Source organism: Lytechinus variegatus, chromosome 18 (assembly GCF_018143015.1).
Source record: "Lytechinus variegatus isolate NC3 chromosome 18, Lvar_3.0, whole genome shotgun sequence".
Classification (NCBI taxonomy): Eukaryota; Metazoa; Echinodermata; class Echinoidea; order Temnopleuroida; family Toxopneustidae; genus Lytechinus; species Lytechinus variegatus.
The window spans coordinates 8,366,663-8,380,816 of NC_054757.1; the positions used below are offsets into that span (position 1 = coordinate 8,366,663).

The 14,154-nt window shown below is 36.0% G+C and overlaps 1 protein-coding gene across 3 annotated transcripts in view; it reads right to left on the bottom strand.

Annotated features, from left to right (window-relative positions):
• The window catches only part of LOC121431841 (paladin-like), a 69,216-nt gene that overhangs the window by 2,787 nt on the left and 52,275 nt on the right, over positions 1 to 14,154 (bottom strand). For all 3 annotated transcript variants that reach the window (XM_041629601.1, XM_041629603.1, XM_041629602.1), the window contains exons 8-16: positions 13,124 to 13,228; positions 9,686 to 9,781; positions 9,125 to 9,259; positions 7,983 to 8,099; positions 7,511 to 7,690; positions 6,368 to 6,421; positions 5,354 to 5,506; positions 4,156 to 4,305; positions 1,892 to 1,972 (exon numbers count right to left, since the gene is read on the bottom strand). In XM_041629601.1, coding sequence (XP_041485535.1) covers positions 1,892 to 1,972; positions 4,156 to 4,305; positions 5,354 to 5,506; positions 6,368 to 6,421; positions 7,511 to 7,690; positions 7,983 to 8,099; positions 9,125 to 9,259; positions 9,686 to 9,781; positions 13,124 to 13,228 — 1,071 coding nt within the window. The remainder of the gene's footprint in view (positions 1 to 1,891; positions 1,973 to 4,155; positions 4,306 to 5,353; positions 5,507 to 6,367; positions 6,422 to 7,510; positions 7,691 to 7,982; positions 8,100 to 9,124; positions 9,260 to 9,685; positions 9,782 to 13,123; positions 13,229 to 14,154) is intronic.

Here is a 14,154-nt window from a genome sequence, read left to right on the forward strand (position 1 = left end):
ATGATAAAAATAATAATGGCATACTTTCTGGAATAGCCTTCCTGGGGAGCGTTTCATGAAAGGACTTGTCAGACCTTTTATCCGACAAGTCCTGTTTTATCCGACAGTTACTATAGTAACAGTGCTTCTCAACCAATCAGAATCCAGGAAACTTGTTAGATCTGACAACTTGTCGGACGAAAATATTGATGAAACGCCCCTCTGAAGAAACTTTGCTATTGAACTCTTAGCTCTTTATGCGCCTTGAGCACTCTACAGAGTGGATTTGGCGCTTTACAAGTCTCATTATTATTATTAAATTTTACCCATGTTAATGACTTGAGTTCCCAAAACTGTTTTCCCAGTTGGCCCTGCTATTATTTTTACATCAGCTTTAACTGGGCTGCTTAGGCATTTAAAGGACAAGTCCACCCCAACAAAAATCTTGATTTGAATAAAAAGAGAAAATTTCAACAAGCATAACACTGAAAATCTCATCAAAATTGGATGTAAAATAAGAAAGTTATGACATTTTAAAGTTTCGCTTCATTTCACAAAACAGTTATATGCACATCTCTGTTGGTATGCAAATGAGGGAACTGATGACATCACTCACTCACTATTTCTTTTGTATTTTATTACATGAAATATTTTGATTTTCTCGTCATTGTCACGTAAAATTAATTTCATTCCTCCCTGAACATGTGGAATTCCATTATTTTAACATTTTGTGCTTCAGGCAAGGAGGTCCTAATCATCAAATTCGTAAAAAATTGAAATATTGTATAATTCACATAAAAAACAAAAGAAATAGTGAGTGACATCATCAACTCTCTCATTTGGATGTAACTGGCTCGTTCATATAACTATTTTGTTAAAAATAAGCGAATCTTTGAAATGTCATAACTGTCTTATTTTACATCCGATTTTGATGAAATTTTCAGCATTGTGCTTGTCTAACTTTTCTCTATTGATTCAAATCAACATTTTACTGAGGTGGAATCACCCTACAAGGGTTTACCACACCAGCAATGTTTTTCTTTGGGGGGAGGGGGGAGCGGAGTGGGCGAGGATTATAGTGAGGGGGGAGCGGAGTGGGCGAGGATTATAGTGAGGGGGGAGCGGAGTGCGCGAGGATTATGAGGAGGGGGAAGGGGGGGTGTAGGTTGAAATAAAGCAGTTAAAGGGAAATTATACAAACAGTCTTTACAGGAAGGCCTCCTGGAGGGAGGGTGATGGCCAAGTGAGGAGGGGAGGGGGGGGGGGGGTGGCAGACCTGTCAACCTCTGGGAATGAAAAACTGTATTCTGTGATTTAAAAAAATGTACTTTTCCCCATAAAACTGTATCTCATAATAAAATGCCTAGCGCACTCGCTCATCGCGGCGCTCAAGCTAAAACGCGCACTGCTCTTCCAGATGAAAAAAAACCAGTGAAACATGACTGTATATATCTCACCCTGGGTTTAACAAAATGATTTTTTTTTTAAAGTTACCAGAAATTACATTGATCTAAAAATCATATTGGTGTAAGTTTTATGAAATAGAGACATAAAGAGATGATTTTTCTCAATAAATTATGATTATGTAAAAAAAATTTTTTTTTTTTTTACAAAAACATATTTTTTAAAGAAAAAACGTACTAAATATGGCCAAAACGTACTGGTTGGCAGGTCTGGGTTGGAGAGGGATGAGTGAGAGGAAGAGGGTGAATGATGGACCTTGTATTAAAAAGTGATGAAAAAAAAATTACCAAAGGGTTGGATGATCAATTAACAACAACACATGTTTATACATGTTTATATGATTGAGTGTAGGTAGGAGGTATAGTAGAAGAGATAAAGGAAGAACAACAATAGCTAATTTAAAAAAATAAATAAATACAAGAGGCAAATAAACGGAGCAATTGCCTACCGAGAATTCGCCTTTGGTGTACTCGGCTTGGGGCACACTTATCCTTTCTTGCTCGCCTAATTTGGTCCCGACGGGAAACCCCTGAAAAACAAACATTCGAGGATTAGTGAAAATAGTATACTCTAATACTCAAAATGTGAAGATTGTTTTTGTGGCTGCCAATGGCAATGCAATCTATGGGGAAACACCTCCATGAATTTCTCAGATGTTCCACTCCATTTTGGTTTATAAAAACAATCGTAATTCTGCAGTGTCTACTGATTTTTTTCAATGTTATTTTCATTTATACTTTATTAATTCATTGCAACCATGATGCTTGGGTTACTGACAATGTAAAAATGGCGTACACCTGAAAAATAACACAATTTAATACAGATACAAGAAAATTTTAAAAATTAATTACAAAACATAAACACTGTTTATATACATCAGTAGCGTACTTAGGATTTTCCACAGGGGGGCAAAATCGTCCGCCCAAAAATTTGACAAGCAAAAAAAAAAAGGTCTTCAACCACAAATAAAGAATTTGGTACCCCAAAAAAAACTGACAAGCCAAAAAAAAAAAGGTCTTCAACCTTCAACATCAAAGGAGAAAGGAAGGGGCCACTGGTGGCTCGTCAGATCACTTGTGACTCGTCAGGGGGGCTATCTGCCCCTCCCCCCCCATAGGTACGCTAGTGATATACATATATATTGGGACGAAAACAAGAAAAAGATCAGCATATAAAGGAAATAACAAATAATAGGAAAATAGGGGAAATATAACATAATTTGATAACAATTTATCATTAACACTGTGATTCACAACATGTTACTGTACATACAGCAATAGCATATACTTGTTGAAGGGCAATACCATCAAATTTATTCATATGCCTCCCTTTATGAGGAATTTCCTGAAATCTTCTGCTTTCTAGCTTGTATGAAAAGTTGTAATGCTCTTAAAAAATATCGTGGCTTGAAAGTGAAAATGGAGGTAAAAAAGATTGATGATTCCCGTTCTTAATAATATTTCATTTTTCTCCAATGAATGAATTTTTTACAATGTTATAAGACTGAAGAAATATTTTAACTGGACAGAGTTGACTATTTCATCTTGAATTCTAAACTGATCCTGTTTTGCAATATTATGCACTGTTCTGCTTATTTTCATGCTTCTTTAAAGAAGGGGGATGTCGTCTTGTTATTTTATGTTTACGCATGCGCGTGGTTGCTAGGGGTTGCTAGGCAATGCAACATGAACCGAGATGTATGAACTACGTGCTCCGAGTTGTTGTTAAATAAACTATATCTCAGTGATATACAGTGTCATCCCACCACGGTAACATTACACTGAAATCTTCTGTTTTCTAGCTTGTAAGAAAAGTTGTAATGCTCTCAATAAAATATCATGGCTTGAGTAGTTCATCAAGTGAAAATGGAGGTAAAAAGATTGATGATTCCCATTCTTAATAATAATTATTTTATTTTTCTGTGTGAAAGTCTGCATTAATGACCCCAGTGCAGGGGGGAAAGTACATGGAGATTTCATTCCCGAAATGCTCAAGAGTCCAGGAAATTTAAAAAAAAGTCCCAGAAAACCCCATTCAATGGCATGTCAAAGCTTTTCCAAAAGAGCAGCTTTAGGGAGTAGATTGTGAAAAGAAGCCTCCAAAAATAAAAAATAACTATTTTTTTGCCTGTCCTAGGGAGATGCACGAAAAACAACAAATTTAAAACAGACTCCATTACCGTACATATATGTGACAGTGTCATTTTTTTCTCCAAAATTACACATAAAATTATCGCTTTGGGTAAAATAATTATCACTCTTTCACGTATTTGCATCACTAGAAGAAATATAATCTTAAGACCTTCTTAACCCTTAACGTGCCATATCTGTGCATCCGCTGGAGTGCCACGAACACATTTTCGTGCAATGGTCATACAGTAATCGATATGCCTATTGCATTTTGGGGAGTGCAATGCATGCATGAGTGAATCCATTGTCAGTTCAGCTTATGGTCAAGAGGTATAACATTATTGTCTCAGGAGTGATTCTTTTTTAATGAATAAAACAATTGAATATAGACTCTTTGAAAAAAAATGGCACTTGCCGATTACAGTGAATGGCACAATAAGAGTTAATAGAGACTTTTAAATACTACCTACTCTGAGACGTCACCATCAAATTTCTTTCAGATTATATTCAGGCTCTCAAGTAAAAAATATAATAGTGTGGTCCTAGAAATAATCCTTTAGTTAAAATTTCAACTATTTCTCACCTTCTTGTGCCAAATGATGAGACCAGCAATTGCCATGGCAACCGTTGTCTGCTCTTTCCCAGTCTGGCAATTGAATAGAAGGGCGGGGCCGTCCTCGTCCGTGAAGATATCATCTAAATCCTTCACCACAGATACAATCCTGTTCATAGTCTGTATTACAGAAAAAAAGTTTTTATGAAATACTAATGCACTGCATTTGCTCAAAAGAACTAATGGCAATACATGTACTTTTTTTCAGGATGTCAATCACAAAATATCAGAGGGGGGGGAGCAGATTTTCTGTGCAATGGCTGCTGTCCCTCCTAATTATTATAATTCTGAAAAGCTTTACCTAATGAACCAAAGCAAACTTGTCATTTGTAGACTTACAAGCCAGGAATATTCATGTGGAAGTGGTCTACAATTCACCATGTGGTGAGTCCGAAAAGAACTATTAAAGAAAAGTGGATAAAAGTAGAAGTGAAATGGAAAGGCGAGGAAGTGGAAGGTTGGGAGGCAGAGAATTCAGTTCTGAAATAAGCATAGAAACGGAGAGTAAACCAGAAAAGTTGAGAGGCTGGAGAGGTCTGAGTAGTTGAGAGAAAGCTGGCTTGAGTTGGGAAAGGAGTGCAGAGCAGGAAGGAAGACTCGATGTTTCGAGCAAACTGACCATCTGTCTTCAGGGTTATTTTCATTTTTTTAATTGATCTCATTTATCATTTTCTATTGACATATTAATTTCATGTTTATTTACAAAGTATGGTGACCAGGCTTTTTCTTCAACTACCCTTTCCCTTTGGAATAAGAAGCTACCATCTTACATTCATATAATGCCAAGTCTCTGAATCAGTTCAAAACCTACCTGTTTAATAGATGATTCACAGTTGTGGGTCGGTCAATTGGAGGTGCACATCAGTTTGGATATTTGATTATTAGTATAGTTGCATTAGCTGTGTAATTTTCCCCCGCCACATTTTTTTCTTCTTTCTTTTCTTTTAATCCCAAGTACAAACCATAAACAGAACACAGTGCACTTAACACAAGTAGTAAGCGCCTTATAAATGTTATGTATTATTATTATCATTATTTATTTATTCATTTTCATCCACTGTTTTTTTTTTTGGGGGTTGTTGACTTTGCCCCTTATCTAATTCTTTCATTCTACCACATAGTCATACATCAAATCATTTTTCTTTCCTTTTTGGAAGTAATTTCTTACCTTTTCTAACGGTCCGCTTCGTTGAAATCCTCCTACTATCCTATAGTAGTGCAGCTGTGGCGTCTCTTTTATTTGGTCGTCATACATCTCATGTAACGTGGTCACCGATTCAAATTGCAGGTTCTTCTTGGGTTCAGCTATATCCGTGTATACCTGAAATGAGCGAAAGAAAAATGTTTTTGTATAAAAAGTCTTCATTCTTTTTGTCCTTACTATAATTGTTTTGAGCCTTTATGATTCTTACATTATTCTTTATTATTATTATTATTCATTATCATTATAATATTATTACATCCTCTTCTCATTTCCTTCTCCCCTTCCCTCCTTCCCCTTCCATATCCTCTCCCCTCCCCTCCTCCACCTCCTTTCCCCTTCCCAAACCTGCCAACCTCTGGGAATGAAAAACTGTATTCTGTGATTTAAAAAAAATGTATTTTTCCCCAAAAAAGTGCATTTCATAATAAAATGCTTAGCGCACTCGTTCATTGACGCGCTCAATCTGCATGCAAGCTAAAATGCGCACTGCTCTTGCAGATGACTATAAAAACATTGCTTCATGGTTATATCTTCACACTGGCTTTAACAAAATTATTGAAAAAAAACAAGTTACCTAAAATTAATTTGATCTAATAACCATATTTGTGTACGTTTTATGAAAAAGAGATGATTTTTCTCAATAAATTATGATTTTGTAAAAAAAAATAATAATTTAAAAAAAATATTTTTCCTTTTTTTAAAAAAAAAAACATATTTTTTAAAGATAATTAACGTACTGCCATATTTTGGTTGCCAAAACGTACTAAATACACCTATACTGTACGCACTGTTTGGCAGATCTGCCATCCCCATCCTCTCTTCCCTCTCCCCCTTGCTTCCTCCCTCCACCCCACCCCCTTACTCCTCCTCCTTCTCCTCCTCCACCCCTTCCCCTCCTCGTCCATCCCTCCTTCCTCCCTCTCCTCCTCCTTATTCTTCTTTGTCTCCTCCTAGGCCATGCAATATGAATTTTCTTACCTGTATTGTACGTTTTGATCGTAAGATCTCATTCTTGAGCTGTATCTCCTTTTTCTGTTTAGACAAAACAGAAAAAAAATATATATATTAATTTGGCTTTAAGTAAATCTAATTTTATATTTATGTAAACACAATTATATGAAGTTACACAGTTTTATGTAGTTGAGCAATTCAACTGGTACAAATTGTTTTTCGGGTGTAGGGGCCCAGATAGGGGGGGGACAAAATCCTACTAAAAGGTAACTTCAAACAATATTTCCTTCAAAAATGTACTCCTAATTAACATTTCAAATATATCCATATCCATTTTTTTTTAATTATTCATGGCTATATATATCACTTGTCCCCTCCCCCTTTCAATTCTGGGGGCTGCCACGTAGTCAAGCTTAGCTTATAGTGGTAACCCCTGCAACCTTCTAACAATCGATATATATCAACAGAAAATGCAATTATGTTCAATGTTTTGCTTGTCAGTTATACGTATATTATTATTGTATTTTCATTGCTCATGTGTTTGTGAATAGTGTGTTGCAGAAACCAATAAATGAAATAAAAATGTGATGAGATCATCACATCACATCATATGAGATCACTTCACCAGATCATATCAGAGCAGTTTATTTCCACCTGGAATATCTATATTGTGTGGAATTATTTGCCCACCATCATTGAACTGTTTGCAGTTATTTTGAGAGAGGAATTCACAGTTCTCATCGAGATCATCAACCTGTTTTATCGAACACTCTTCAACCCATGGATTGCTGAAATTAACTGTTAATCATCATCAACATCGGACATTTCAACTCATTACAGTGACTCTTATTATTCATCGTACTTCAACATCAGTTTCATCATCGCCGTCATTGAGAACTTATCTTCGCCAACCAACTGGGAGTTTATTTGGATTATTACTTGGATATAGTATCATCACTTTGGGATTTTACATCGGACACTTCAAGAGATTTATGTAAGATCATTATTTGTTTTATTTATGATTATTAATGTATAATTATTTCCTGTAATAAAAAAAGAGGAAATTAAACTCAAATCTACTTGTTATTTGTTGCAGTATCGTAACAAATGAAAAATTCGAATGCAACTGCAAGAGGTAAGGACAAAAACAAATCCACTCAATGAACCTACCTCTACATCTCTCTCTGTAAAGCCAGCAATGGATATATTCTTATCAAGAGATGCCAGTTCCCTGGGTGTATAGGTGGTGGTATCACACTGGATGATCATCTCTCCTCGTAGATTGAAGGAATGAATGGAGGAATGGCCATGTTTCTTGGAAAGGAGATACTGACAAACCCTATCGAGTCCCTGCAGTTTTATAAAAAAAAATATTTACGATCCCTAAATTGGCAATGAAATGAAAACAAAGTATCACTATTTGGAAATGCAAATTGGCAACTTTTCATTATGATTCTACTACCATTCTTCATGTAGACTCAAGCTATGACAATTTTTTCTACCCATTCTTTCCCTGTAATAACTCTAAACATTCAGTACCTTACTGCTAGGTTGGGCCATACCATAAACTGGCAGGCCAAGCAGTCTTTCCTCTTTACCTACCCCCCCCTCCATTTTGTCCCTTCAATAACTCTAAACATACCTTACTGCTAGGTTGGGCCATACCATAAACCGGTAAGCCAGGCACTTTGCGGAAGTTTGAGGTTCCAACCTCTCGCTGAGAGCTGAGGACATCCAGACCAACGTAATCATCTGCAACCTGAAAACATACCAACAAATTAAAGGTCTTTAACTAATTGTAAGTTACAGAGCAAATGGCAATAATACAGCCAAAAAATGTTACTTAAAGAATGTGTTGCCTAGTTATGATTGTCATTTTTCAATCTGAGAGACGTGAGTTTGATTCCTAGTGGGTACCTGGTGGGAATCCAGAAGGAAGAAATTCTTTGAATGTTTGAGCGCCTAGGTAGCCGAGCTAAACCCAGGGTAATGATAACAGGGCCCAATGGGAGACCAGTTTTCAGAACTGAAGTGGCCACCCTGGGTAAATACACCGTTATTATTATTGTTGTTATTATTACACAGATACATTGTACATGATCCACAATTAGAAGAAAACTAGAAATACAAGTAAGACGTGTCCAAACTCCATAGGACACAGATGCCCCCGCTTAACGCGATCAGAAATTCATTCAATATGATTGAACTTGATATCATGCAGAAACCAATATGCATATATACATAATGAACAAATTTAGAAATCTGAACCAACTCGCATATATAATGAGCAGTGACATTTGACCTGCGGACTCCGAATTCGAACTTAGGCTGTATTTTGGTGTCATCTACCTACACACCAAAATTTTAAAGATCCATTCAATATTTCTGAGTTTTTTGCACGGAAACCAACTCAAATATTTAATGAGCTGTGACCTTTGACCTCCGAATTCAAACTTAGCCTGTATTTTGGTGTCATCTACCTACACACCAAAATTTTAAAGATCCATTCAATATTTTTTTAGTTATTAATGCGCGGGAACCAACTCGCATATTTAATGAGCTGTGACCTTTGACTTGCGAAATCAGAAATCGAACTTAACCTGTTTTGGTGTCATCTACCTACACACCAAAATGTAATTTGCAATGATGAGAATCAGAAAAATAGCTCCAAAACAAATATCTATAAGTTTTCCTATCATACACAAATTATTTCATCATCTACCATTTCGATCTGGGTGGGAAAATTTCCAAAGGGTTTAAAATAAGGATAATTATTTAGCATACCAAGAATCGCAAGCCTTTGGTGATAAGCTCTGGTGGCGCTGTTCTCTCCGTTGAATTGATATGAGCAAGGGCTGTATGTAATTCTGGCCGTTGTCTCATCCAAGAGGTGAAGGATTTGCAGAAACACTGCTGGAACTATATGAGAAAAATCAAATTGATTTAAATCAAATAGTTTTCATCACGATATTAGTGTCCATGAAAGTTAAATCAAATGGTACAATGTTCATATAAGCTGATGAATTCTAGTTATTTCAATAATCAAATGGAAAGAAAATTATATGAAGATAGGAAAAACCAAAATTCCTCTTCCCTTTCAACAGCTTGTCTATGCTTGGCTTCTTTTATGGTAAAAATATACACGAACACTACCGACAAATATATATATCATAATATGTTATCATTTTCTGATTAAATCACTCAATCTATGACAAATCTGATTTCCATTTTAAAGAGTTAAAAAATTTGTGAGATTTTAGACATTTTTCCCCAATATGCCATATTGCCGTAAAAGTTTTTGGCTCAAAGTACCCCTCCCATAGTTTAAAGCTTCTCAGCTTTTACCTGTTCATGTAGGTAGCTATTGAAGATAATGAGATAGCAGTATCGCTCAAGATATGTTAGAGCGCTCTCCAAGTAGTATTCACGGGCACTCTGACCCTGTAAAAAAAAATGAATACATCAAAATAAGAGCACATTCTTTGAAGGGAAACTCACGATCACACTCTTGACAATCAAACCTTGATTAATACTAATAATAAAAATAATGATATTATCAATATCAAGAATCATAATAATGATAACAATAATAATAATAATAATAATAATAACAACAATAATAATAAAAATAATAACAATAACAACTGAATAATAGAAATAATATTATGGACATTTGTAAGAACTTTAGCACCAGTATCCATCATCAGAAGGTGGTCATGGGGGGGGGGGAATAAAAATACATGTATATCAAAGAAGGGTAAAAGTTACAATAATTAGACAAATTGTTCCTAAAAACAGGCCAGTGCGCATTTCCTTACACAATGACAGACCTAACTAGAACTATCACTGAAGGATATTAATACCCCCGCTGCACACCATTACCATGGCAACAATTTCCAACCCGTGGAAAAGATTTGTCTTGCCTATATTAACCACAAGACTAATGTCTGGGCTATCAAGAGAATTGGTTAAAAACTGATAGTTAAAACCGCAAGATTTTACCCACTTTTGGCAGAAATGATGTTGTTACCATGGCAACCCATTTTCCGATCCACGCAAATTATGTCTCACACATCTTTACCTTGATTCCTATGTGTGAGCCAAATTTCATGAGCATTGGTTGAAAAGTGAGGAAGTAGTTCGAACTGCAAGATTTTTACCATGTTTTTGCCATAATATACCGTTACCATGGCAACAAAATTTCCAACACATGAGAGAAATGGGTCTTGCACATCTATATCCCAACACCAGTATGTGTTCCAAGTTTCATAAGAATTGGTTAAAAACTGGAAATTAGATGTCGGCACTTAAACTCGTAAATAACATTACTACAGTGAGAGATAGGTAGCACGTCCTTTCGAATAGACGAGATCATTCTGTGAGTGGTAAATACCACACTCCCTTCAACGCTAGGGAAGGCACTAGATATTGCTTAAATTTGCATCTCAAACTTTTGGGAAAATTTCCCTCGCCACGGAAGTTTGAGGTAGATTGGACATTTTGGGGGCCCAAAGACCGGTGTCTTTGTAGGCTTGTGCTTATGCTTTGATAATGCATATTTCTGTTTTTTATTATTATTTTATGAATCGACCATGTGAGCCTGTGATTATCTTTGGTCATTGCCATGACAACAGCTTGTTCAATACTTGATAGTTTGTATGCAATTACCCACAAACAATTTAGGATGCGTCTACTGTATTTTCATCGAAGAACCGTAATTTGTCGAAGCAGCATACCATCATGAAATATTCAGTGGTAAAAGGAGACATGTATTTTCACTGAAGGGTTTGTTGATAGATTAAATGCTTGCATCACTTTATCAACGGATGAATAAATAATGATGCAAGAGGCATCGCCAAGGAGACGCCAAACCCAACCAAAATATGAGGAAAGTAACATGAACCGCACAGTGTCATTGATGCAGCAACTCCCTATAGTTCGAATTCCCATGGGGGCGTTGTCTTCAGTCAGTATTTATACATGTACTTTAAAAGGGGAGTTTTCTCGATTCTATATACATGTATCGAAACTAATATAATTAAAAGAAATTGCAAGTCTATTACATGTACTTCTATCTATTTAAGCGGGATAACAGTATTACAAATTGCATATTTGGTTTTAAAAAAAAAGAGAGAAAGACTTCACTTAGAGCAATTTGCATGAGCAATCAATACAAAATTGAATAAAGAATAGAGAAATCGATAACAGACTAACAGAAACCAGCATTTGATTCAGAGGCCTGGTTAAAAAAAGTTTGATATTCCTGCATTTACTCAGATAATTCCCTTGTCAAATTCACAGGAATAGAGAGAAATCTAGAAATATATAACCATTGAATTTTCTTCTTGAATTTTTTTCTTCTTTCTATCCATTCTTTCATATGTGCACTTTGTAAAAATATATCCAAGTATCAGATTATAATTTCTAATATGTTCTTAAAGACCTTGCATTTAGTGAGAAACTGCTGTCAAAATTAATAAATCTTTTACAATTTAATTCTTGGTTAAATTGTCGTATCACATCAATCTCTCTTTAGTCTGTATTATGAATGGTTGAAAAGACTGCAATGTCTGATCAGGCATATAATTCAAAGATAAAAACATGCAGTGATGTTAATAATTACATGAGTATGGTTGTGTGCTGCAAATGTGAAACCCTTTCCTGATAGAAATAGTATTTTAATTACTTTAAAGAGAAATACCAGTAGTTGCAGTAAACACTGATTTCATGAGAAAGTCTGTAAAACCAGGCTTAATTGTCAGTATATCATCGAGGATCTAGATCTGGTACAGTTACATAAACTGAAAAATGTTCACACTGAAGATCACCAACACAGACAAGCGCACATGGGACAGTGTATTATTATTGCTCTGAATGTCGGCCCGACGCTTGACCCGAATCCTGTGCTTATTTGCTAATTTCTCAGCAATTACACAATTTCTTCCAGAATCCTTTGGCACTTATTTTTTATTTATACAAACAGACACTTTGGTTGTCATTTCATTGGATTTTGTACAAACTCATTTTGATATCATTACCACAACTGGAATTTACCTTTAAGGGGATTCAACACTCATCAAGTTTGTTTTGCTATTAAAATTAGAATAAAAGTTTGGCGAAAATCCACAAACATGTTAGACTTTATGTTTAATGTTGTGAACTGACAATCATGTGTGTGACATCTATGTAGCTACGCATGTGTCATATGATATATATTTTTAAATATTTGCCATTTTCTAAAAAAAAATAATAATTTATTCACACTCATATTAGGGAAAAATAATGAGTAAACAGAACATATATAAAGTCCCACAACAAAATGATATGACCTTCTTTGTTACAACTTTGGAAAGGGAAGTGCTCTCTAAAGCGGTGGCAACCTTTGAACTTCCTTTATGGGGGGTGACAGGACTAGTGTACCTATGGGGGAGACCCCCCCCCCAAACGAGCCACCAGTGGCCCCTTCCATTGAAGTTGAAGACCCTTTTTTTTGCTTGTCAACATTTTTTCTGGTATGAAATCCTTTATTTGTGGTTGATGACCTTTTTTATTTATTTATTTTTTTTTTTTGGGGGGGGCTTGTCAAATTTTTGGCCGGCCAATTTTGCCCCCCCCCCCTGTGGAAAATCCTAGGTATGCCACTGAGTGACAGAATTTCTTTTTGCCCCCTCTGACAAAGGTTGCAAGGAACAAAACTGAACATATACTTCATACAAATGATTTCAACGATGAATGTCAGTGTGACAGCCACACCCTTATTGACTAATTGAATTACTCACTTACCGCTATTTGGTAATCTTCCTGTATTTCTTGAAGCTTGTGATGGCATTCAACAATCTTCTCTCGTATGTTGCCCATGTCCGTACATACATCCAGGATTGAATCCACCTGAATCAAAACAATTTTACGTACCGTAAGTAATGATGTATTAACCGCACCCGTGTATTAACCGCACCCCAAACTTTGGACTAAAAAAAAAAAAAAAAATCCTCTCACATTTACATGCATATTTGAGTTACGAAGAAACAAAGTCTATTAAAGTTTTTAAGATTTCAAAGTATCCAAAGAGATTACTGGTATGCGGAAATCTGCTGTTCTTGATCAATTCATCTACAAATGTTAGAAAGAAAGAACGGTCCCGACAATATTGGCAACTTACACACTCACTCACCTCACAGTCACAGTGTACACACACACAGCACTGCCATTACATTGCAAACTATGATATAGTACATGTACCAGTCATGCCAGTACATCTTATCAAATTATGATCTGTGTCTTTCCCAGCGTAGGAGGAAGAAACATTCACATTTCTTGCATCACAACCTCACAATCACTTCTCAGAAATTTGATGTCTTAGCATGAATTTTGGATACGGGATTACAGGAAGGTTCGAGAAACAAAGAAATTGACATTTTTTCCTGTTGTTTTTTACGGCTTCGTGCCGTCTCTCTCGTGCATGGTTTACATGGTATCTTATGAAAAGCAAACAGGAAGGAAAAAAAAACAAGCTGGCGCGAAACGGGACTTTGAATAGCGCCAGCTTAAGTCGCACTATAACCACATTACAACGCAATCTCTAAGCTCACTCAACTCTCGCTCAGCGGTGACAAAATATTACCGAGTATGTTTGCGTCTCTTTTAAATTATCCAGGGAACTTCACTACTTTGAATCGAGAATAAAGTCAAAATTAGTGTCATGAAGGTGGGTGCGTTTGTTATGGACAACATTTAATTAATATTGTAATAATCGCTTTCCATTACCCGCGGCTCATACCCCTCTAAACGACATTGCCTGGGCGGCTACGCCCGGC